The following is a 25,230-nucleotide window of genomic DNA, read 5'->3' as shown; positions in this document are numbered from 1 at the left end:
TTTCGCCAATTTGGTCCTGCAGGACTTTCTACTTTAGAATTCGTCCACAGCCCACCACCGGGGCCCCTAATGCTGGGGTATCTATTCATTGATAAGGGATCTGCAGCTAGATGCCTCTATCAGATGAAGAAGTTACTTTACCTTTGGTAATGCATTATCTGGTAGAGACAATATCTAGTCACAGATTCATTACCGACTCATTCATCCTCCCCTCACTGCAGACAGATTTCTATATCCCTTTCAGGGCCTTAGTTTGGACACACCAGTGTCTGTGAACTTCATAGCTCTCCTGGCACGGAAAGTCGAGAAAAGTAACCGGTGCCAGCAGGAGGATGACACCGATGCTGCCATGCGGAGCCAATCAACGCCACGGAATGGTGCACAGCTGTACTGGTCAGTCTGATGCCTGGGAAATCTAAAGGTAAGGAAGCTGCGGCTAGATATTGTCTCTACCAGATAATTCCTTACTGAAGGTAAGTAACTTGCTTTTGCTGCACAATTAGCCTGATTTGTGTGTAACATGCATGTGTAATAAGAGGAGTCAGGACATGTATATTGTTACTGATTTCTGACCAAAACATATTTCCAAAAAGATCTGACTTTGGAACAACATGTAAAAAAGCTGAATCCAGATGGACGCGTACGATGGACCTAGAGCTGGCGTTTGTCAGTCATGCACATGTTCACGTTGGACTTGTTTGATTTTAATGCCTGTTGCTAATATTTTAACTTTACTCTTGTAGTAAATATAGGTCTGACCAGGGACATATGGTGAATACCAGACATATTGTAAAAACCAGTCACTGATATCAAAGGAGATATATTTTTCTGATTGTACATGTGGTATTTTCAAGACTGCTCACCAAAGGCGCTGTCGCAAACCTCCCCCCCCTTAATACTTAACGTGTGGAAAGTAATAAGTAATTAATTAATTGGCAAAATACTCCAATCAGCACTTTTTGTGAACTGATATAATCAAAAGGCGATATATGTTTGAGCATCAAGGCTATCTCACTGTATTGATTGTGTCAATTCATTGCCAACTTTTGTTCTTGGGGCGAGTTTAATTTTGCAGTAGCTTGTGTGGTAAACGTAGGATCGCATGTTATAATTTTGATTTCTGTTTCTATGCCCGTTGGATTATTTTGATGCACATTATTTACATTCTTGAGACCAGTCAATGGTAGATTTGGGGAAAGCAGCCTTGAGCAAATGAAGCAAGAGATCCGTGGTGAATGCAAGTGTTTTTGGTGTCCCAGGTTTTAATGCCTTTAGCTCCAACAAGGATCTGCACTATTAGATAAATTATAAGGAAGGCATGAACAAAGTGGGCAGGCCCCTACTCCCAAAGTGGCCTCCAATGAATGCGAACACTCTCTGTCTCACCTGTCTTTTTCTGTATCTCAACCTCTCCCCTGCTCTTTGCCAACCTCTACTTCTAAGTCTGTCGCTTTTTATTCAGTGTCACGTTATGGATTTTTGTTTCAACTAATTTTACGTAACCTTGTGTTTTTTTAAAGTTTAGCAGGTAAATCAGTATTATTTGGAATGATGCGGGTTGGAATTAGCAGAAAATGGGTGGTAAAATTCAACGGTATTCCTAACATGGACCACAAATGTACCTTGCCCAGGGCCCCATACATCCTTAAAATGACATTGTGCACTAGTTTTATTTCGCTCCTTGAGCTCTTAGTTACTTTGTCACAGAAAACTCAAGGCCCATTTAACAGGCATAAGGTTTACGGCTTTATTTCTGCGAATATTTCTTGGTGATGGAGTGGTCTGGAATCCTTATAGCTGGAGCCCAGTGCATTGGGGATGCCTGCTCTTCAGCTCTTACCTGCCTCTTGACCTTCAGGGCTCCCGCGCCGCACAGCCTCTTCCGGTACTCGTGGGTAGGTAACGGATGTGCCGATGCACGTGCTGAAGTCCCCGCTGCCGCGCCTAGACAACCCCTCCTCCTCTGCCACAGCTGAAAGAAATCAATTCAACATGTTTAGTGACCATTCTTTAGGGTGAGAAAGGAGTGTCCAGAGGCAAATCTTCTGTGCGAACAGCTTCTAAGGCCACGGTGCTCAGTGAACTAATCCTAGTGCTCAGTTGCTGAGCGAACTATCCATTAGGTCAGGATGTTTAGCGCACTGCCTCTAGAGCAGAGGTCTTCAAACTGGGGGGCCTCAAGTGATCCCAGGGGGGCGCCAAACTCTGGTCAAAAGAAATATTATACAGATAACATGCCTTTGTTTTAAGCAGAAGCATGTTATTGCAGGTTTAAAAAGGTAACAGTACTTAACTGCAATGTTTAAATAGGCTTAAACCTATTTAAACATTGCCATCTTTCTAAAATAATTGAGAACAATTCTGAGGGGGGGCCCAATGATTTTTATTTTTCAACTGGGGGGGCGCCGCATTCAAAAGTTTGAAGACCACTGCTCTAGAGTGATAGACTATAGGGGGCATGTTTAAGAGCCCATTGGATACAATAAGCCTCTGGGTGCTTTGCAGGAGTAGCATGAGGATTTTTTACGCTAATCCTGCAAAGCGCCGGACTAGCATAAAAAATTATGACGCTAGTGCCCTAACAGCACCACTTTTCTTAAAAATGCACCTAGGTGTTTAGCGCACTGCCTCTTGGGTGGTAGAGTATAGATGTTTAGGACACTGCCCTTAGGGTGATGGAGTATAGCTGTTTAGTGCACTGCTCCCAGGGTAACAGAGAAAAACTGTTTAGGGCACTGTCAATAGGGTGATAGAGTATGGGTGTTTAGCACACTGCCCCTAGGATAATAGAGTAGAGGTGTTTAGCGCATTGCCCTTAGGTTAACAGAGTAGAGTATTTAGCACACTACACCTAGGGTGATAGAGTATAGGTATTTAGCGCACTGCCCCTAGGTTGTTAGAGTAGAGGTCTGTAGTGTGCCGCCTGTAGGGTGATAGGGTATAGGTGTATAGCAAGCTGCCACTAGGGTGAGAGTATTGGTGTTTAGCGCGCTGCCACTTGGGGGATAGAGTTTAGGTGTTTAGCGTACTTCCTCTAGGGGATAGAGCATATGTATTTAGCGCACTTCCCCTCAGGGGATAAAATATGGGTTTTTAGTGCACTGCCCGTAGGTTGATAGAGTATAACTGTTCAGCGCACTGCCCCTAGGTGTGATATAGTATAGGTGTTTAGTGCGCTGGTCCTAGGGTGATAAAGTATAGGTGGTTACCTCAGTGCCCCTTGGGTGATACAGTATAGGTGTTTTGCGTGCTGCCACTTGGGGGATAGAGTTTAGGTGTTTAGCATACTGCCTCTAGGTGGATAGAGCATATGTGTTTAGTGCACTTCCCCTAGGGGGATAAAATATGGGTGTTTAGTGCACTGCCCCAAGGTTGATAGAGTATGAGTGTTCAGCGTACTCCCCCTAGGATGATAGTATAGGTGTTTAGTGCGCTGGTCCTAGGGTGATAAAGTATAGGTGGTTACCTCAGTGCCCCTTGGGTGATAGAGTATAGGTGTTTAGCGCGCTGCCCCTAGGGTGATAGAGTATAGGTGTTTAGCACACTGTCCCTTGGGTGATGGAATGTAGGTCTTTAGTGCACTGCCCCTAGGGTAACAGGGAACAGGTGTTTAGGGCACTGGCCCTAGGCTGGTAAAGTATATGTGTTTAGCGCACTGCCCCTAGGGTGATATAGGTGTTTAGCGCACTGCCCCTAGGGTGGTATAGTATAGGTGTTTAGCACTCTTGTAGAGTATAAGTGTTTAGCACACTGCCCGTAGGGTGGTAGGGTATAGATATTTAGCGCACTGTCCGTACTACCTCTAGGGTGGTAGAGTATAGGTATTTAGCGCACTTGGCCATAGGTAATTATTCTGGGCAGCATTATATTTCACACTTTTTGCTCACTGCACTATGACACAAACCAACTATAGACAAACTAATGATGGACTGAAAGTTCCTGCTGAAGGGATAGGTCACATGCTCTCTGAACAGGAGCACAAACAAATCCAGACATTTTCAGCTTGTTGGGCTCTGTCAGTGAGGCTCACCTCAGGTTCTGTGACACCCATGTCTGAATTACTATACCTCTTTTGACAACTCGGGGTGAATATGGATGCCAAATCGAAGGGGGGAAAATTACATCAGCCCCTCTGCACATAGTTCAGTGAGGTTGCTGCCCCCTTGGAACAATTACAAAAGGTCTTCTTGCTCTGCTCACAGTAATCGCCTACTGGAGAGACGAGCCCAGCAGCTCCAGACCTCCAGTCCCGTTGAAAATCTCCTCCTCCCATCCGTCTCTGACAAATGAGATTACATGGTGATGATTTTTTTTAATCTCCCTGAGTCTGTCCTTTTTTGCATGGTTTATTTTGCCTGAGTCCAGAGGAGGTGAGAGGGGCAGGGAACTTTGTAGCAACGAAGAGTGGTGTTGTCTTAAGATTCCCGCAGCTGTCAGATGCCTGGAGCCTTACTGGATCAGAGAAAGGCTCCCGGGGCACACGAGGTGTGCATGCGTTGTGGTTGCCATTTGTACCAGATTTTGGGCATCCTTTTGCTAATATTACAAATATCAGATATTATTACGAAAGTCTTCACATTGTATGCACCACATTGCGTTGTACTGTACTACAATGTAAAATACCTATCTAACGCTGGTCATTATAACGCATACTTTTTACAATGTTGCTATATTTTTTAAAACAAAAAACATTTATTATCCATAATACAGTTTTAACATTTTTGTGATTAATATATATGATATATATATTACTTTTAGGGGAACCCCATATTTTTTTTTTTTAATACACTTTTTAATCTTACATCCCTTTACATATACCTGCCCCTGAACCCTAAAAAGCCCTTACCACCATTCACCTGTACCCGTCAAGTCCATGTACTCTAAAAACCTCTTGCCCTCTTCACATCTATCCACCGCTGAATACTAAAAAAACCTTTCATCCCTTTAACTCTATCTGCCCCTTAACGATAAAAACCCTTGCCTTCTTTACCTCTACCCACCCCTGAACACTAAAAAATGCCTCACCTCCCTTTACCTCTGAACCCTAAAAAAATACCTTATTATTAGATTACATCTTCTGCTTACTTGCATTGTAAAGCCATGCGTTGTTAAGGCACTCATTGTAAAGTTTAGTGCATTGTAAAAACCTTTTTGTAAACGTAGGTCGTTGTAAAAATGTGTGGTAAGGGTGACATAAAATTATTACACTACTAGTATGGGACATCTTAATATATTGCATGCAGAACTATGTTTTATGTGATGTATTTCCATAGGCAACGTTCCTAGCTGCCAATTGAGTTCATGTCCTGTGTGAAACCTTCAGCCAGTGCGGGGTTTTTAGCCGACAGCATTATGGGGCTTTTGCTTTTTGAGTCAAAATTTACAATGATAAATTCAAAAATATATTTCTTAGAAAGCAACCTGAGTTGGTCAAAAAGCCAGGACTGGCACACATGGCATGCGGCCACATCTCAGCAGTGAGTTTTCTTAATTATCTTAAAAGAGCAGACAAACATGCTATAGGTATACATATTTTACTCTATCTAGGCAATCATATAATTCTGTAATCTATATTAAGCAAGTTGGATAACATTGGCAAAGTAGTGTCTGGGGGCTGCAATTGGCCAGCTTTGCACCCTTTCGGATTTATAGAAACGGCTTCTACTCCATGCATTTAGTTTTTGCTTTTTGTAGTGGGTTTGTGTTTGCATCTGTTATTCTATTTATATTAACATGCTGCAGTTTAAAGATGTGAATGTCCAGTGGTTTCTAAGTGATGTATGCAGTGCTTAATTTGAACCTGTGGCTAATGATGGGGGTCACCGGCACTCAATTTTGGGGACAGGCACTTATTTTTCCTAACAAGAAATTGACTGACAGCAAGAGAGGGAAATACAAACAAGGAAGGAAGGAGGAAAACAAAGAAGGAAAAATCGTCAGAAATGGAGAAAGGAGGGACCGGTAAGAATGAGATAAAGGGGCAGTGAGTGATGGTATAAGGTGAATCCAAGACTATCCAGCCTTAGTATTCAGCGTGTCATCGTTTAATAGCACAGGACACGAGCTTCTAAGTAGACCTGTGGGTCCTGGCACTCACTCTTTTACAAATTATCCACTGGATAGTTGACTGGCAGTTACAACACTTCTGGTGATGTCACAAAGGTCGAAGGTTGTGCCGTATAGACCAGCAATACGTTCTCCCAAGGGACATTTGAAAATTGCCTCCCCTGTTCAGAATAACAGAAAAGGATGGATGGAAATACAGGAATTAATTTTAACCGATGATAAGCACTCTGAGTAGTATTCCATCAGTTTTTCTCTATGCGCTGTCACGGATCGGGGTCAACCATATGCTAATCAGTCTTGGCCCTTTTCTAAAAGGAGAAATCCTGCATGAACCTCTAACGTGCAACAAAAACAACCCCCAAACTTATGACAGCATCATTGACCCTATTAGAAAGGCATGCCGCGAATCCCAATACCAAGTCAAGTTATGGGTCTCACTTCTGAGCACTCTTCTATGAACTGAGGTGACCCACAAACATAAAGAATGGAATTGCTTGTATTAATTTAACCACTGGGCATTAATCTAGCCAGCACCCCTATATTCTGTTTGGGCCATTTTACAGTTGCCCACAGAGGCAAGCCATGTACAAATCCGTTTTAATACTGGCCTCAAAAAAGTTATCCATCCTGAACGTGGACCGCATAGCTCCCTTCACCATCCACGCTCAAGCAGCATTTCAGTGATGAAGCATAATTAGGCAGACACACGTCTGTGGGTGCTTGTGCCCCCCTTTTATTTTTTCTAAGCAGACTGACGTGTGACTGGGCAAGCTTTATGTCATCAGTCCTGAGAAGAAGCTGCCTCTAGAAAGCCCCCTGCTGAGTGCAAGTGTATGTATGTATACATCAGGGCACCACATACATGTGTATTCTTCCTCGATGTTTGGCCAGTGTGACATAGGTTGTGAGTGAGGCCAGCATTTAGGGATTGAAGCTTTTTTAGTGTCTGCTCAAAAGTAGGGAATAACAGTACCAACGACGAGAAGGATAATTGTAGTGGAAATGTGAAGTGTGGCACTAGCAGCAAGGTTCTCCCCATAGAGCTCCTGAAATAGGATTTATCTGATTGTGGGTCCCCAGTTAGACAAGGGTCCTAAGATAAGTACCTTTGGAAAGGTTGTCCACTGAGGTCTGACCTTTGCATTGTTGGTACAACTGCTTGTCCTTCCCCTTTCTGCCCCAACTGTGTTAGCCCATCAACACCGGGTGGCATGGTGTCATTTCAATTGTTTGGAGGTGTCACCTGCCCCTTGGACTTTCCCTGACAAGGACCTAATCTTGGCTATGTTTTACCCATCAAGAAACCCCTGCTGCTACAGTCTACCTCTCACAAAGTAGGTAGGGCAGAAACCAGCAATTGCTTGCTCACAGCTCAATCTGAGGGGAGTGGGATAACCTATGTGTTCACTTCCTGCTACCTTCAACTACATATATAAGACAGCCGCTGATGAATCTCTCCAGCAGGTATCAAGGTGGCCCATCTCTATTGCCCAACCCACTAACTAACCCGTCACACTTCTTTATGCTTCATTCTGTGAGTTGTACACCGAACATTTCAGGGCCACACACTATCAGTAGATAGAAACAGATAGCATAAAGAAAGGGCTGCAATGACTTTTAAAACCATTATAAATTTTTTTTTGCTATCAACCCTATGCTGCACCAAATTACTCTGCTGAAGGTGACTAACATATCCACAAAGGTTTGTTGGGTTCTAGCCCTTGAGAAATGTTTAACAAAATTCATCCCATTTCTCCTCCCTGTATAACGCACTATTTCGAAATATGTTCTGGCTATGCCGTAACGTTTTATTTTATCCTAATGTCGGGTGGAGAAGTGGGTAACACAGACAATAGGAGGGTAGGGGTGGGAGAGGAGGAAGCATTACAGACAAAAGAAGGGTGCTAGGGGAAGAAGAAGCAAGGGGCAAAGGGGGTAGAAAAGGCAAGAAGAAACACAGACAATGGTGTGGGTGGGAGGGGAAGAAGCAACACAGACAACGGGGTGGGGTACAAGAGGAAGAAGTAACACGGACAAGGAAACGGGAGCCGAAAAGCAGCATGGACAAGGATGGCAGAGGAAGACGATAAAATAGTACCTCTCACACCGTGTGATCAGCGGGATGACAGCAATCACATGAAGCAAGCAGTACTTGGTTCATGCTCCAGCTGAAAGAATTGAAGCTAACATGCACTGGCCAATTAGAAGGCAACATATAGGAGTGACAATGAAGCCAGTGATTGGTAAATAATGGGCGTGCTGGAAGCCCTTTGTTGTATACAATATCACTTGCTAGTGAGAGCACATGCACCATGTGCGCTGTAGCAGGCAAGACCTAAATAACAGGACTTTCTCATTCCAGTCAGAAGCTCACACGAACAGGCCACAAACACATTTTCGTTAAGCTGTACCATTACACTTGGCATCCTCAACCCCATACAAGGTTCAGGGCAAACCGATCATTATAAGTATTTGGGGAGAGTGCTTATTATTTTGGAGCATTAGCCCACTGAAAACAATGAAGATGTAAAGATGCTTTTGAATATTTGTTTGCAATTTGAGGAATGTTTTCCAGTTTCCGCATGGCTCCTATTTTAATGTAAATGGCAGTAATTACATTTGGCAAATTAATGAAACCCAGTATTTTTCCACCTTAAATTATAAACATGCAAGAACTACATTGAGTAATCACTTTAAAAGTAGTTTGGGGCTGTCCAAACTAGTAACAAATGATTATTAAAGAAAGTAGAAGCAGATTATATTGTTAACAAATACCACAGAGGCCTTTAGCCAATAAAAGCTCATGGTCTTTGCAGAATTTAAAAATATAACAAACAATCAGTACTATTCTCTGGAAAATGTGACATCTTTATCGGGCATTTCCCTTGCTTGATAGTGAAGGTGACTTCAAGGAGTGTAAAACCCTCTAAACTAGGGTGAGTTGTCACTTAGAGTTATGCCTAAGACTTAGTAACCTCATCTAATGTTTGACCCGTCGAACCCTGGTATTAAAAGTCGAGCTTCCACATTCACCGAGGCTTCCCACGCTGGGTTACTGGAGCCGTGAAGTACACAAAATGCAAAACGCCCATGTCCTCTCCTTTTATTTTTTTCATGAATCGGTTTATTGCCATTTTATCACAACATTGCATCATAATTATAAACCATTGACATTTAAACATAGTGCATTGTGTAGCGTCGCTATCATTCTGGATAATAACATGATAGTGCAATCTACTATGCAATATAGCCAATGGTAGCCCAGGTTTTTGGCTCGTCATCTGAACCACCTACAAATTGGGTCCAACAGCACATTCTCATCTGGATTACCCCACTGGTGCCAGCGTGGTTTACATCTGCGGCTTGAAAGGATAATAAACTGCTGAGAACCGTTTGGTGAGTGCGTCACTTGACAACACCCATTATTGCACCATTACTTCCATCACAGATTTTGCAGCTCGAGTGTCATTACAGAGAAGGCAGATGCTATAAACTTTTCATAAACTAACCGTACAAACAATAACAACTGCTGGTTACTGACATCCGTACAATTATTACCCATACAATCACTTTCCGATCGGGCTAATCTGCATCAATCCGGCATGCCGGTAGAGGGGCTGAGCCGGGCGCTAAGTCCAGCAAACTGTGCCATTCTGTCTTCCAGCATTGCGTCAAATCCCGCTAGCTCACACACATATTCCCCCAACGCAGCACACCACACCTGTAATGGACTCTCATTTGTACTAGTCTGAACCTCCCTCCTCTGGGTCCCTGCTCATGCTCCGCAATCGCAACATCAGCTCCTCCCAACCGGCCCACAACGGAAATTGGCGCAGCCCCAACACCTCCTCCCTCTTCAGTGCTGTACCCTCTGTCCCCGCCCATACCTCGAGAGAGCATCTCCAAGCCTGCGCCGGCGGGGGTTCCAGTGATTTCCACCTACGACGCACCAGTCGATTTGCCACAATAAGTCCCAGGTCCGTGAAACGCACCTCCCCTCTGTGCCGCTTACTTCTAGGGAATAACCCCAGTATACACGCCTCCCAGGTGAAAGGAACCCGCCGAGCTGTGCAGTCAGACAAATTGTCAATTACCACCCTCCAGTAGGAGCACAAACTAGGACAGGACCACACCATGTGCAGCAAATCTACGCCAACTCCGTGGCAACGGGGACAATCCGCGTCCCGGCGGGCAAAGTATTTATTTATTCACGCGGGCTGGTGTAAGGTAGGCTCTGTGAACTATGTAGAACTGAATTAGCCGAAATCTGGAATTACGGGGTTTGTTAAGGTGGCCTGAAAGAGCTAACTTCCACTGCGCCTTTGCGATTGGACCACCCACATCCTCCTCCCAGGCCGCACGCAGCACGTCACTCTCCAGGGCAGTATGAGTTTGCAATGCATCTGCAAGCCAGCTAATCAAGCGCCGACCCGACCCATCACCTGTAAGTATTGAATCAGCAGATGAGTGGGGGGAGCCACCGAGATATCCCCCCATCCAGACCTCATGGCTCGCAACAAGGAACTGTGCTGTAGGAACTGACCGGGCGGCAACCCCAGTTCCTGAAGCTTAGTGAACGGGAGCAGCTGACCCTCCTCGTAAAGATCGCCGAATGTACACAGTTCCACTTCGTGCCACGCGCGTAATTCCGAGTCCGACGTGACCCTGGGACCCCGTGGCGTGCCTGACAGCGCCAGGGCCGGCGCAAATGGGACGACCGGCCTTTGAGCTGGAGGGATCTACGAAAACATCTATGGGCTACCTTGAGGAACAGCTGTCGCAGAGTCGGCGCACGCGTGAGTGGATGGAATAAATGCAGAATCTGCAGCAGTGACCAGGGACCCCGCTCCGGTGCCATGTCAGTGAGCTGGGCACCCGCCAGCCACCTGGATACCCACTGAAGCTGGGCTTCCAGGTAGTAGTGCTCCAAATTAGGGACTGCTAGTCGGCCCCTTTCGGGCGGTAGGTACAACTTCTTTAGGGCAACTCTGCATCGGCTGCCATTCCAGATAAAGTCTCTCAGCCCCTTCTACAGGGCTCTAAAGAAACCAGGGGGAACATAGTGTGGGAGATTGGAAATAAAGTACAAAAGGTGCGGCAGGACTACCATCTTCAAGAGTGCTATTCTGCCCTCCACTGACAGCAGCAGCGTCCTCCAAAATGACATTTGAGATTTGATTGAGGACACAGCTCTTGTGAGGTTGCCATCAACCAGATCCTCCTCGCGATGGTAGATTCGGATGCCCAGATATCGGAACGTGCATGGCTGCCACAGAATAGGACTCCCAGACAGACTAAGCCCCGAATCTAAGAGCCCAGGATCAAATGGGAAGAGGCACGACTTAGACCAATTGACCTTGAGGCCGGATATCATCGCAAAGCGTTGTAGCAGCAACCCAACCTCCGACGGGATCTGCGTGACATCTCTAAAGTACAGAAGGAGGTCGTCAGCATACAACGGCACTATGGGCAAGCCGTCCCCTAGGGTGATACCCCAGTCATTCCCTTCTCTACGCAGGGCCGCCGCCAGAGGCTTCATGGCGAGTGAAAACAACGGCGGTGAAAGTGGACAGCCCTGCCTCGTGCCCCTGCACACTCGGATCTGCTCCGATATCTCGGACCCCAGCTTCACCCAGACCTGCGTTTTGTTGTATAAAAGTTTAACCAGGCGAATGAAGGATGGTCCCACACCAAACCGCTGCAACACCCTAAACAGGTAGGGCTACTCTAGAGAGTCAAAGGCCTTCTCCAAATCTAGGACAAGGCAACCCGCCCTCGGCCAATCCTGCCTCACGTACTGCATGACCCGGAACAACCTTCTAGTATTATGTGAGGTATCTCTAGCCGGCACATACCCGTTCTGATCGGGGTGGACCAGGTCTGGGACACTCGGCGCAAGACGCACCGCCAGCGCCTTGGCTAATATTTTATAGTCAGTGTTCAGCATTGCTAGGGGCCGGTATGATCCCATCTCCATCGGGTCCCTCCCAGGCTTAGGAAGGGAGACCAACAACGCTTCCCTCTGAGTGGCTGACGGACAACTCCTCCACTCAGCCTCCTCGTACACACGAAGCAGCCTGGGTGCCAATTGCAGCGCAAAGGCCTTGTAGAAGTCAACTGGCAAACCATCCGGGCCCGGTGTTTTACCGGATGCAAGCTCACGAATACTGGACTTTATCTCCTCGAGATCAAGAGGCGCTTCAAGTGCCTCCATCTGTTCGTCCTCTAAACACGGAAGCTCCACCTCAGTGAGAAATTCGGCGCAGGAATCGCCCATGGGAGGCACCCCGAGGCGTAGAGCGCCCTGTAATGCCTCGTAAACTCAGCCTGTATCTCCCCAGGCACGTGTACCAGTCCCCCCGCCCACGAGCGGATCTCCACTATCGGTCCCCTCTCACAATCTCGACGGATCAACCAAGCCAGCAGTCGAAGCATGAGTTCTCGCAGAGTGCGCAGCGTAGTTCAAACATCGCAGGCGCTTGAGCAGCGACAGGTGTTCAGCGTGTACCGCTGATAACATCGAATTTTCGGTCTGACTGCCAGCCACCTCCCCCTCCGGGCTGAGCAAAATGCGTTCCACCCGAGTCAGGTCGCGTTCAATGGGACAACGCAAGTTACATTGAGTTCCCAAGCAGTGCCCCCGGATAAAGACTTTGAATGCATCCGACTCTACCAAACCTGACGAAGCCGTGCCATCATTGTGCTTGAAATATTCCGGGATCGCAGCGCTCAGTGACGCTCTGAAAGCAGCGTCTTCTAACAGTTCTGGCCTCAGCCTCCAAGTAGGAACAGCCGGACGGGAGGAATCCCAAATCAGGCTCACAAGCAGTGGGTTGTGGTCCGAGTGTGTGCACCCCAAGTAGTCCGAATTCACTATTACTGAGGCCAAGTTCGGAGTGCAGAGCATTCTATCTAAACGCACATGGAGGGAGTGCGGGGCAGAGTAGAAGGAATAGACCCTGTCTTCCGCATGCCGCTGCCGCCATATATCTACCAATTGCCACTGCTGAGTCCAGGTCACCAAACCACGCGCGGCAGCCACCACCGGGTACGTGGGCAACGGAGGAAAGGAGCGGTCCAGATCAACATCAAGCACACTGTTGAAGTCTCCGCCCAACAGCCATGGAAGATCACTCCAGCCCGCCAAATGTTGAGACAGGCCATGCAGAAAAGAAGTCTGGTCCATGTTTGGAGAGTATATAGAACCTAGCACTAGAGTATGACCTGCCAGCCTCCCCCGAACCTACACAAATCTACCCTGCGGGTCCGCGATCTGCTCCTCTGCCGCAAAGGGAGTGCCAGCTCTGATCCAAATCAATGCACCCCTATCATACGCTGAGTGACCCACCACATACAATTGCCCTCTCCAGCTTCGACGCAACCAGGGGATCTCCAACCCCACCAGGTGCGTCTCCTGCAGAAACGCCAAGTGGACTGAGTGCCTTCTAAGATAGGAATAGATAGCTTATCAGCGCTTGGGGGTGTGAATGCCTCTCCCGTTCCAGGTCATCGCAATGTATGAAGACATGCCATAGGTAGCAAACTACCCCTCATCCCCCACCACCCACCCCACCTCACAGCGCCACATCAACATTAACCTTCTCACAACCATCGATCGGGTACTCAGTAGATGCACTCCAGCAGAACTAAAACATAACTAATACCATCAGAGCAGATAGACAACAGGTCACCGCCCAAACCCAACAAAAAGAACAGTAGCGTGCAACCACACAACCACATATTATGTGTCTCCACTAGTATGAGTATGAGGTAGGCCAATCCCACAGAAAAGCAATCCAAATGCAAACCATTCTGTCCGGCTATAGCAGATAACAGCAAAAAGGAGGGGGACATAAGAGGAAGTTCACACCTGTCAACCGCAGGGGCGCGCAGCACGCGAGGGCAGGCACCACGCCAGCAGCCACACACACAGCCACACAGGGTTGGATGCCCACATTCAACAACCAGATCCGCCACCAGCTCATTTACTGAATCATACTAATGTAAGTCCAGCACACACTACTAGCCAGATGGACAGTTCCAGCAATGTACAGTTTCCTAACACAGCTCGAGGATCCTTTAAAAGAGCTTGTCTGCAGTGGCCGGCGTCACAGAGGGGCTCCCAACGAGGCCCAACTCCGATAGGCAATCCGTGTAACAGGTCGGTCACTGGGCAGCTGCGAAAGTTCACTGTCCGACTCTGACGCCAGCATGGACACGCTGATAGCCGCAGCAGAGTGAATCGCTTCCCTTCTCTCTTGTATTAGTTGCTCCAAGTCTGGTGCGCACGCCACAGGACCAGCACGGATTTCACTTCTCCTCCGGACACGCCTGGCCCGGCTACCCTTGCCTTGAGGCACCGGCACAGTCCGCTCTACAGCGCCACCCGAGGCCAGGCCCGTTGAATCAAGCCACTCCCACGCCGCCTCAGGTGTAGCAAAGAAATGCGACTTGATCTCCGCCACGACACGCAGCTTGGCAGGGAATAGCAAAGAGTAATTTAAGCCGAGAGATCTGAGCTTACGTTTCAAAGGCAGGTAGGAGGCCCGGTCCCTCTGTACTGCTAGGGTATAGTCCGGAAATAGTAAGATCTGCGCACCGTCCACCCGAGGAGGCGAAGCGGCCCTCACAGTTCGCAGTATAACGTCTCTGTCTGCATAGTGGAGGAGGCCGATGATAAATGGACGAGGAGCACTCCCCGGCGGTCTCGGCCGCACGGGAATCCGATGGGCGCGCTCCACAGAGAAGAAAGGAGTAAGCCCGCCCGCCGGCACCAGCCCACCAGCCAATTCTCCGAGTAGGCCACTGAATCTTGCCCCTCAGTGCCCTCCGGCAAGCCAACCACTCGAATATTGTTCCTCTTGGAGCGTCCCTCGTCATCATCCACCCAACGCTCCCACTCCGCTACACGGGTCTGCACATCCTCCATCTCCGATTTCAGACGGGAGGCTGTCGGTGTCAGTTCAACCACTTTCGCCTCGATCTCGCCAGTTTTGTCTACCAACTTGCGATGGTCGGCATGCAGCAGGACAAGTTCGCTTGCCACCTTGTCTATCTTGGCTTCCAGCGATGTACGGGCACGCTCCAACGAATCTCCAATGCACTCCACTGCAGCAAGAACTGCATCTAGTTTCTGGCTGTCCTGCACCACTGAGTCCTGCGATCTCCCGGCTCCGGCACCAGAGCGCAAACGCCCGTCCCCGCCATACTCCAGGTCACAAGGAGTTTCCACCTGCTCCCAAGTCTCCACTCACCGCCTCCTCACCCGCTGAATCCGTTCCGTACCTTTAATCAGCCTCAGTTGGGACAAAGGACCAAGCGAGTAACCTGCCACCAAGGTAGCACAACCTGATGCCAGTCAGGACAGCCAGCGACTGCTCCCAACTCCGCACCACCGACCCCTAGCTGAAGCTGGCTCAGCAGGGATCAGCACTGAGTGCGGTCCCCCACGTGGCGTACTCCTCGTTATTGGCAAACAACTGGCCACGACGGTCCCCACAGATCTTTTCCTCACGTACACACCCAGGATAATGGGACAGGCCGGACCCGCTTGCCCGGGCCACCAGCTCGCCTCCACACGGCAGCACGAGCAGCCCGGCCCACGTCCCCTCACCTCCAGGCTCCCGTCACTCCCTCCAGCCTCGTGGGCCCCACCATCAGCCCACGAGGTCCCAGCAGGCCAGTCAAGTCCAAAGCGGACACAGATGTAAGTCGGCGGCTCCCCCTGGGCTCGACATGGCCCGATCACCTCTCTCCAGCAACTCCTTCAATGCGCCCCAAAACGGGACTCCAGTCCTCTGGGGGGTGCCTTCCCCATGCCGTTGCCGCAATCAGGATCCGTCCAGGTGCCGCTGGGGCCCCACTAGTTCTCAGGAGGGCCCCGCAGGTCAAGCTTGGGTCCACCACCGGCCCCCAGGAGGCCCCAGCAGACCGCTCGTCCGCTCAGTGCTCCTCGTCCCTCGGGGCGTCTCCTCAACTCCCCGGGGAGCAGCGACCACAGGAGGATCGCGCCGCAAGGGCGCCCCGGTTCAAAGACCTGGCCTCGGCCGCTCCGCCCCTCGGCCCAGACCAGCAGGCTCGACCCACGCGGTCCCGGACCAGCTCCACCGCGGGGCGCCGCAGAAGGTCTGTTCTCGGCCCGACAGGTCTCAGGGCTGCACGGGCCCCGGTCCGATCGCCTGCAGGGTAACGCAGCTCCTCTGTCCCCTCAAGCGGTGACGGATAAGCCGGGCGCAGAGCTCTATCAGCTCACGTCCGCCATGTTTGATGGCTTGGCCACGCCCCCCTCGTCCTCTTTCTTTTATGCATGTATAAAAAAATCATGTTGCCTAAAAAACTGTGCCAGAGACTGAAGCACGTGTGCGAATGTAATAAAAATGCTGTCCAATAGACTTTAAGCAAAAGCACACCTACGGGTACCTAAAATCGGACCATCTCATTTTTTTCTGTGAAATAAATAATACATAACTTTAATTTTACACACTTTTGAAGGTATGCATACCTACGACGCACTAATTTAAAATTCAACTTCAACTAAACTATAAAATCTCCAACAACTCTGAAAACTGTATAATTTTTGTAATTTGACATGACCTTTTTTTACACTGAAATCTATGTTTACATACTTTAAGAAAAATAGTACCTCAATCGCAGCACGATCAATGGAAGCACTGCAATCAAGCTGAAGCAATCAGTACCTGGTCTATCCTCCAACCAAAAGAAGAAGGAGTGAAGTCGACACATGCTGGCCAATTAGAAGGCAGCAAATAAGAGTGCCAATGAAGCCAACGAATGGCAAGCAACAGGCGGGCAATATTTCTCACAAGGTGCAGTGCATGCGCTGTCACAGACGAGACCTAAAAAATCGGAGTTGGCTGGCCCATTCATATACACAGTACAGTAGGTTTGCTGCAGTAGCAATCTATGAAAGGGACGACTCCTGGTGGCCCACGGCCCTCGGCACCGCACCGACCCCCGCAGACCACGCCCGCAACCTCGGCTTCATCTTGGACCCTCTTCTCACCATGACCAAGCAAGTCAACGCCGTGTCCTCCGCCTGTTTCCTCACTCTCCGCATGCTCCGCAAGATCTTCCGCTGGATCCCCGCCGACACCAGAAAAACCGTGACCCACGCCCTTGTCACGAGTCGCCTGGACTACGGCAACACCCTCTACGCCGGGACCACCGCCAAACTCCAAAACCGCCTGCAACGCATCCAAAACGCCTCGGCCCGCCTCATCCTCGACGTACCCCGCAACAGCCACATCTCCGCACACCTGAGACACCTGCATTGGCTCCCAGTCAGCAAAAGGATCACCTTCCGTCTTCTCACCCACGCACACAAAGCCCTCCACAACAAGGGACCGGAATACCTCAACAGACGCCTCAGCTTCTACGTCCCCACCCGCCCCCTCCGCTCCGCTGGCCTCGCACTTGCTGCCGTCCCTCGCACCCGCCGCTCCACGGCGGGTGGGAGATCTTTCTCCTTCCTGGCGGCCAAGACCTGGAACTCCCTCCCCACCAGCCTCAGGACCACCCAGGACCACTCCGCTTTCCGGAGACTCCTAAAGACTTGGCTGTTCGAGCAGCGATAACCCCCCCTTTCCCCTCTAGCGCCTTGAGACCCGCACGGGTGAGTAGCGCGCTTTATAAATGTTAATGATTTGATTTGATTTGATTTGAAATACACAAGTCAACAACAAGAAAAGCTCAAAAAGATACAATTCAGACAGAATTAAAAATGCTAAATGGGCAAATAAAGAGTTTTATAAAATTCTCAATGATTTTGGGAGACTTAAATGCACAGAAGGAGTTCATTCCATTACTCACTAATTCACTGACAAACAGGCAAATCATTACACAACCAAAGAAGACATGGTGGACTCCTATTTGAAAAGGAAAACCACCCGCACCCACCCATTTCCAAGAATCTCCTCCTAGAGTAAGCTAAACCATCATCTGCATTCCTTCTAACAAATATCACAAAGTGAACTAATGGATCTGGTCAAAGCAAGCAGGCCAGCCAGTTGCCATTCTGACCCTTGTCCACCACAAATCTTCAAAAACATTATTTTCACTACCTCGGCTGCCACACCAGTAAGAAAAATCATTAAGAATTTTTCAACTATGGGAATCTTTCCTGAAGCCCTAAAAAAGGCAACCATGCACCCATTATTAAAGAAAACAAACCTGGACCTGTGTGACTCCAGCAACTACAGACTGATTACAAATGTCCTTTCCTGGGCAAACTGATAGAAAGAGCGGTATTCGCTCAGATGTCACAGTTCATTAAAGAACTCCATACTTTCAGACTACCAAACAGGATTCCGCCCAGGAAGGGGCACAGAATCTGCCCTCATCGCCATCTGGGATGACCTTAAAAACAGTATTCTGGAACCGGGTCACTGCACTCTCAGTTGCCTTTGACACAGTTGACCATGACACTCTACTACAAAGATTCTACAAAGCCAGCATTGAGGGGACTGCTAAACTGGATCAAATCCTGCCTTCAAAACAGATCAAATGTCATCTATACTCCCCCTTTCTTATACAAACCATACTTCACAAAAGTCCAGACCCTCAAGGCTCTATCATCTCACCATGCTGTTCAACATCTACATGAAGTAATTACCAACAATGATCAATTAATTTCAGCTCACATTCTATAACTATGCAGATGGCACACAAATACTCCTTAAACTGGAAAGCCCCAAATACATTGGAAACTCAAACATCTTTAGTTGCATGAGAGCTGTTGAACAGTGGATGACATGTAGCCATCTCAAATTGAATACTTCCAAAATTGAAATACTCACATGTGGCGATTGGATAAATTATTACCCACTCTGCACCTGGCCTGACAATCTGGGACTATCTCTCAAAGTATCTAAGGTAGTACGAACCCTTGGAATTACCATGGACTCCAAGTTATCAATGAATGTCCAAGTGGACACATTAGCAAGATGAAGCTTCATTACTATGAAAAATCTGTAACACATCTTCCCCCACCTGGGATTTACACACAAAGTCCAGGCTACAATCTCTCTTGTACTGTCTAAAGTGGATTACTCAAATGGTCTGCACCATGGATCTTCTTCATCAACTATGAAAAGACTACAATGGATTCAGAACTCTGCTGCAAGACTACTCTTACATGTAAAGCAACAAGCCCAAATCTCCCTTGCCTCAAGGGCCGAACATTGGTTACTGGTTGCCAGAAGATCAACCTTTTTGAGCGTGCCTGGCCTTATTTGATCTTTGGTAATTTATTTATAAGGGGAGGCGTTAGAGGTTCTATGGCCCTTTTGCCTCACGTTAAGAGTGATCTGCCATGGACACAAACTTTACTCCTGATCTAACTCAGCACAATATAACCTGTTTAACAAATCAATCATCAGAAACTTTGAGTCAGTAATCTTTACACACTATGGCCCATGTGGCCATGAATAATCACACCCTTTAATAAAGTTAGAGAGTTTATTTCCCTAGATGAACAATGCTAATATCACGTAAATTATTCTCAAGACCAAATGATATGCATATCCAAACAGCACAGGCTAACCAAAGCAGCGGAAAAGCCTCAATTTAACCAAGGCATTTATCATTAAACATTCAAGAGTTATCATACAAATTAATAACAACAATAACTGAACAAAAGAGATGGTATGCATCTAGATTGGACAGATAAATAAAATAAATTATTTGTTAATAAAATTTGGTAACATATGCCACACTAACTAACCTTCCAATTTGAATGGCATGTTTGGACTTCATGAAAAAGTAATTTAGTCAAAAGTTAATTTAGAATACACCTAAGCTAGGGCTCTAACAAAATAGCGGTTGGTACCTAAAAGAAAAAACAAAATCTAGAACAGAAACAATAGTATTTTGTTATACCTCTCCTGAATGGATCAGCAAGCTGTTGATTTCTTCATCAGTTGGACATCCATCTGTTCAGCATTGGCAAGGTAAAGTGAAAGGATTTGGCTCAGCCACGGTTGGGCTCTAAGTTACCTGTACCAACTTAGAAAGGGCATCAAGCAAAAGAACCAACATCAAATAACATTAAAATAATTACTCTACGAGGCTAAAGCTATGAAGAGATAACACCAGGAACTGCATCGAAAGGGACTAGAACAAGAATCTACGCTCCTTCCAGATGTAGTCAGGGTTAACTAAAAATCCAAAAAGTATTTTCTCACGTCGCCATTGGTTAGAATATCAGTAGAACCGAAAAACATTAATTTCCAAATCTATGATATAACTAAACCGTCTTTCACACGTGGATGATTGGCTTCTCTTCTCCCGTCCCCATCACCAGTTTTGTCGAGTAACTTTTTAGTTACAATCATAACTGCAGTTAGTGAAGCCATTATTAAGTCCTGGGAACATTTGCTTCTCACGCATCAAGGATACAATTGTATCTGTAGGTAGTACACTACCTTACAGCAGACAGTTCTCACAAGAAAGTTTAAGACATCAACTTGTTCAACATTGCAATGTTACAAATCTATTTAGTCAGCATGGTACAAACATTGAATAAATGTTAATTCTCTGCTTTTACAAAAACAATTATGAACAATTATTTATGTCATGAAGCTTAACATGAGGCATTGTTGACTAGGCCCAAAATGGCATAATTACTCTATGCCTAGTATATTTAAACAGATACATTTTGCTAATACATTGGTATGATCCACTAATACATGTTATTCTAAATGTGTATATTATTTGAACTATTAATGTCAATTCTTTATAAACTTCGTACAAGTAATGGTGGGCACTTCAGTGGGCACATTTTCCAAGACACTCAATTTCTCTGTTAGAATAATTCATGTAAATTCTTAGCTATTAATCAATGCAAATTTATTAATAATGAATTCAGCTTTCACAATCCCTCCTCTGATAACTAAATGTCTCACCAAACTTTTCATCACCTAACACAATTTTTGTTAATCTAACATTTTGTTTCATGATAATGTTTAACATTTCTTTCCTTTCTCTAGTTTTCATTGAAATACCTACTCCTCATCATTTATAATTTCTAACTCCCCATAAACCAATGATACAAATCATAATAATCAATATTACTTGTAATATTTTCATAATTATACCTTTCTCGAGGTTGCCCAGCCAATTTCCCACCGAAGCAAAACCTTTGCCAAACTTTTCTCAAACTCCACATTCTTTTAGAACTTTTAGGTCAGAGTTAATATTAGTCAGATTGTTAATAAAACTTTTAATTTCTCTAGTTTTATCAGGAATATATGTGCAACAATGTTGTGATTTCAGCATTTTACAGTCTCCGCCCTCCTTTGCTAAAAGGATGTCTAAGGCAAGGCGGTTCTGAAGAGTCCTTGAACATACCGCAGCATTTCAGTGTCCATTAAGACCATGGCTCCTGAAAAACTAGTCACCAGGTTATCCACAATAGTAGATAACTTTTGAATCTTCAAAGAATTTAGACTAACTCCTACTGAGGAAGTCGTTGCTCTAAATGTATCTCCAATTATGCCAGAATAAGATTCTCTTTTTGGTCTAGCAAGTTGTAATTCATTCACTTTAGGTGTCTCATTCAAAAGTTCAAGTTGATAAATCTTTGGAAACACAATTCCCAAATAACATGTGCCATATCATCCTCTTGGAAGACGGTGATAGGCATTTGGTCCACATATGTAATAAACCCCTGGAATCGCTGTGTCTTGCCCATTTAGCATAAAAGTCCATTTACTCTGGAAGAGAAAAAACATTCTGCATTCAGTCGTTCCCACAAACAAAGTGTCTGTTCTGGATTGTGGCCTGTATGTACAAACCTTCCCTACATGTTGCACATCTAAAGCTAACTTCCTTTGTGTTTTAGTTTCGCTAAATGCATGGTCATTTCTAAGTGTCCTTTTCACTAATACTTTTTCCATTTTCTCCTTCAACGCCTTTCTCATGTCATCATTCTGATCTAAAAAGCTCTTCTCTACTGGTGAAAGTAAGCATATGAGATTATTCCTATGAGTGTAAGCTGTGCCAAATGTTAATGTAGGTTCAAAGAAACCTCTCACTAATTCTATATTGTTTTCCCAAGCCACACTACTCAGGTATTTAATAATAGGAACATAACAAAACACTAAATCATGGTATGAGTAAAAATATTGTATGTATTCTTGGTTATAGAACTTTTTAAATAAAAGACTGCAACTAATTCCATAAGTTAGTGGCAAGATGTGATAAGTTATCCCTTCCTCTACTGATGAAGGAATTTGCGGGCAAACATTCATTGTCTCAATATATTCATACAGCAAGCGATAGAAAACATTAGAAGGAAGATCTCCTTGTGAATTATCTAGATGCAAATATTTCTCATCCTGCCTAAACTTATCTAATGCTGTAAGTGTAAGTGTAAATGCTGTTAAGTGTAGTTGTTTCTACAGAAGAGGTATTATTAGTTTCATCTTTATTGAGAAAGCTCATGCTCACAATCAAGAGCAAACATACTATTGTGCACACAATTGCTAAGCCAATACCTATATATTTACAGCACCTATTGTTTCTAACCAGTTTTTTGTGATTACTCATGATCAGATTCAGAAAGTAGAAATGAAAACATTTCAACTATGCAGCACAAACCAAAATCTTCTTTGCAATTATTTACAGCTTGCAGTCATTTTCCAGAACTTCTTCTCAAAAATCAGTAACTGTTGTAAAAATCGGTTTCGCAGCTTGTCAAGTCAATTTATTTCAAAGTCTCTTTAGGTTGATTTTAATTGTCTCCTTCTTTTCTTCCATTTCACAGAAACTTTCTCAAGGCTCAGTTCATGGGCCAACTTCACGTGCCAAAGTATTGACCTGGAATTTCATGATCAAAACAAAATTACAAAAATTCACTCTTCCAATTACTAGTTGTTGCGTATGCCCATTCAGGCCCTGCGTATCTTCGATTTGCAATTTGTTTTCTTTTCAGTCTTCAATCGCCACTTAATTCTCCATCATTCAAGTCTTTCTTTCATGTGGTGTCTACTTCTTCTTCAATTGTTGACACTGTGATTCTTTTCTCTTAACTTGTGATTTCAGCCACTTGTCTCCTTTCAGTGTTCCCTTTGTTAATGCTCTTTTCAATGCTGGACTTTCAGCTTTTCCTTTTTCTGCAGGATTGTGACTTAAAGTACCTGCACTTTCTCTTGGAGGAGTCAGATCTGTTTGACCTTGATCTAACTCAACTCCCTCCACCGGGTCTGTGGGTTGCCCTGCTTGCCTTTCAAGATGGTCTTCTTCTGAGAGAGCCCTCCTCTGATTAGACTCTCCTGTTGCCTCAGTTGAGGCTGGTTCTACGTCACTTTCCTGTAAGTCCTCCGTTTCGACTCTTACAGGAGTACTTGGATTTTCCTCTCTCTGCTCAGAGTCTGGTTCTGATTCTCCAGTTTTCTTCTCTGCTTCTGGAGTTTGTCTGGATGTTGTTGGTACGCTCCACAACTCTTCTTCATTGTCCAAAGGACAGGGTACTTTTCAGTGTGACTGGCATGTATCCAGTTTGGAACTCCTGCACACTTCACAGCAGTAGTATAAACCAGTACTTCTTGGTGAGGACCCTTCCACTGGGGCTCCAAACAAGTCTTCTTCACATGTTTTCTGATCACAAGCCCATCTCCAGCTCTCAGGTTGTGACTCTTGGGATGGCAGCACAGTTGTTGCTTCCACCTGATGAGAAAAAGAGCGAACCACATCAGCTAGACCCTTGCAGAAGTCCATCACCATATCATCTGTTATATTCACGAGAGCATTGACAGGAACCACTGGCAACCTCATTGCTCTGCCCATGAAGATTTCATGCGTCGACAGTCCAGTTTTTCTGTCGGTGTGTTTCTCATGCTCATCAGAACTAATGGTAGTGCATTTGGCCATTTCAGATTTGTGGACGTACACATTTTTGCAACACGTGACTTAAGGGTACCGTTCATCTGTTCTCCAAGTCCCGAGGCTGCAGGTTGGTAACTACAGTGCAACTTCTGCTCAATTTTTAAGGCTGAACATAGTAATGTAATTACTTTGCTATTGAAGTAACTTCCTCTATCTGATTCTAAAGAGACCGGAAAACCACAACGTGGTACCAGTTCCCTAAGCAATATCTTTGTTACAGTAATGTTTGCATTCCTATGTGTGAGTTATGCTTCAATCCAATGACTAAAAATGCAAATGATCACCAGCACATATCTCAATCCTCCACACACAGGCATTTCAATGAAATCCATTTGCATTCTGCTAAATGGACCTCACGCCCTCCCAACGTGGCTCATGTTGACAACTGTTCTTTTACTCACATTCATCTTTTGGCAGATGATACAACAGTGGCAAACTGCTTCAGCAACCTGTCTAAACTTTGGATTAAACCAAGTCTGCTTAAAGGTGTGAATCATGGCACCCCTCCCAACATGTGCTTGACCATGATAATATCTAGCCATTTGTGTCAGCAGGCAATTAGGCATAACTACTTGACCTTCCCCTGACACCTATATGTTGTCATCCCTCTGTAAACATTTCATTTTAACCCACGTTTTCTTTTCTTTTATGTCAACATTTTCCTGGAGGCTCTTTAGCTCTTCCAGGGTATCTACAGCAGTCAAAGCTAAATTTGTACAAATTTCTTCTTCAGGTAACAGTTCCCATTTGTCTTTGAAAGATTTACAATTCAATGTGCAAAACCTTGTGACTTGATCCGCATAGCCATTTCCCAATGACACAAAGGGGGTCATTCCGACGGGGCCGGGGATGCGGGAGCACCGCCAACAGGCTGGCGGTGCCCCGCAGGGCATTCTGACCACGGCGCTTTAGCCGCGGTCAGACCAGGAAAACCAGCGGTCTCCCGCCGGTTTTCCGCTGCCCTGGGAATCCCCCATGGCGGTGCAGCTTGCTGCGCCGCCATGGGGATTCCGACCCCCTCACCGCCATCCTGTTCCTGGCGGTTCCGACCGCCAGGAACAGGATGGCGGTTAGCGGTGTCGTGGGGCCCCTGGGGGCCCCTGCAGTGCCCATGCCAATGGCATGGGCACTGCAGGGGCCCCCGTAAGAGGGCCCCACTTTGAATTCCAGTGTCTGCTCAGCAGACACTGGAATTCGCGACGGGTGCAACTGCACCCGTCGCACCTTCCCACTCCGCCGGCTCCATTCGGAGCCCGCTTC

The 25,230-nt window shown here is 46.3% G+C and overlaps 1 protein-coding gene across 1 annotated transcript in view; it reads right to left on the bottom strand.

Moving 5' to 3' along the window:
* LOC138292289 (zinc finger E-box-binding homeobox 1-like) overlaps nt 1–25,230 on the bottom strand; it is a 399,590-nt gene that overhangs the window by 122,351 nt on the left and 252,009 nt on the right. Inside the window, exon 3 of the mRNA XM_069230798.1 lies at nt 1,841–1,972. Coding sequence (XP_069086899.1) covers nt 1,841–1,972 — 132 coding nt within the window. The remainder of the gene's footprint in view (nt 1–1,840; nt 1,973–25,230) is intronic.

Source organism: Pleurodeles waltl, chromosome 4_2, assembly GCF_031143425.1.
Source record: "Pleurodeles waltl isolate 20211129_DDA chromosome 4_2, aPleWal1.hap1.20221129, whole genome shotgun sequence".
Taxonomy (NCBI): Eukaryota; Metazoa; Chordata; class Amphibia; order Caudata; family Salamandridae; genus Pleurodeles; species Pleurodeles waltl.
This window is presented reverse-complemented; position numbering and strand designations above follow the sequence as displayed.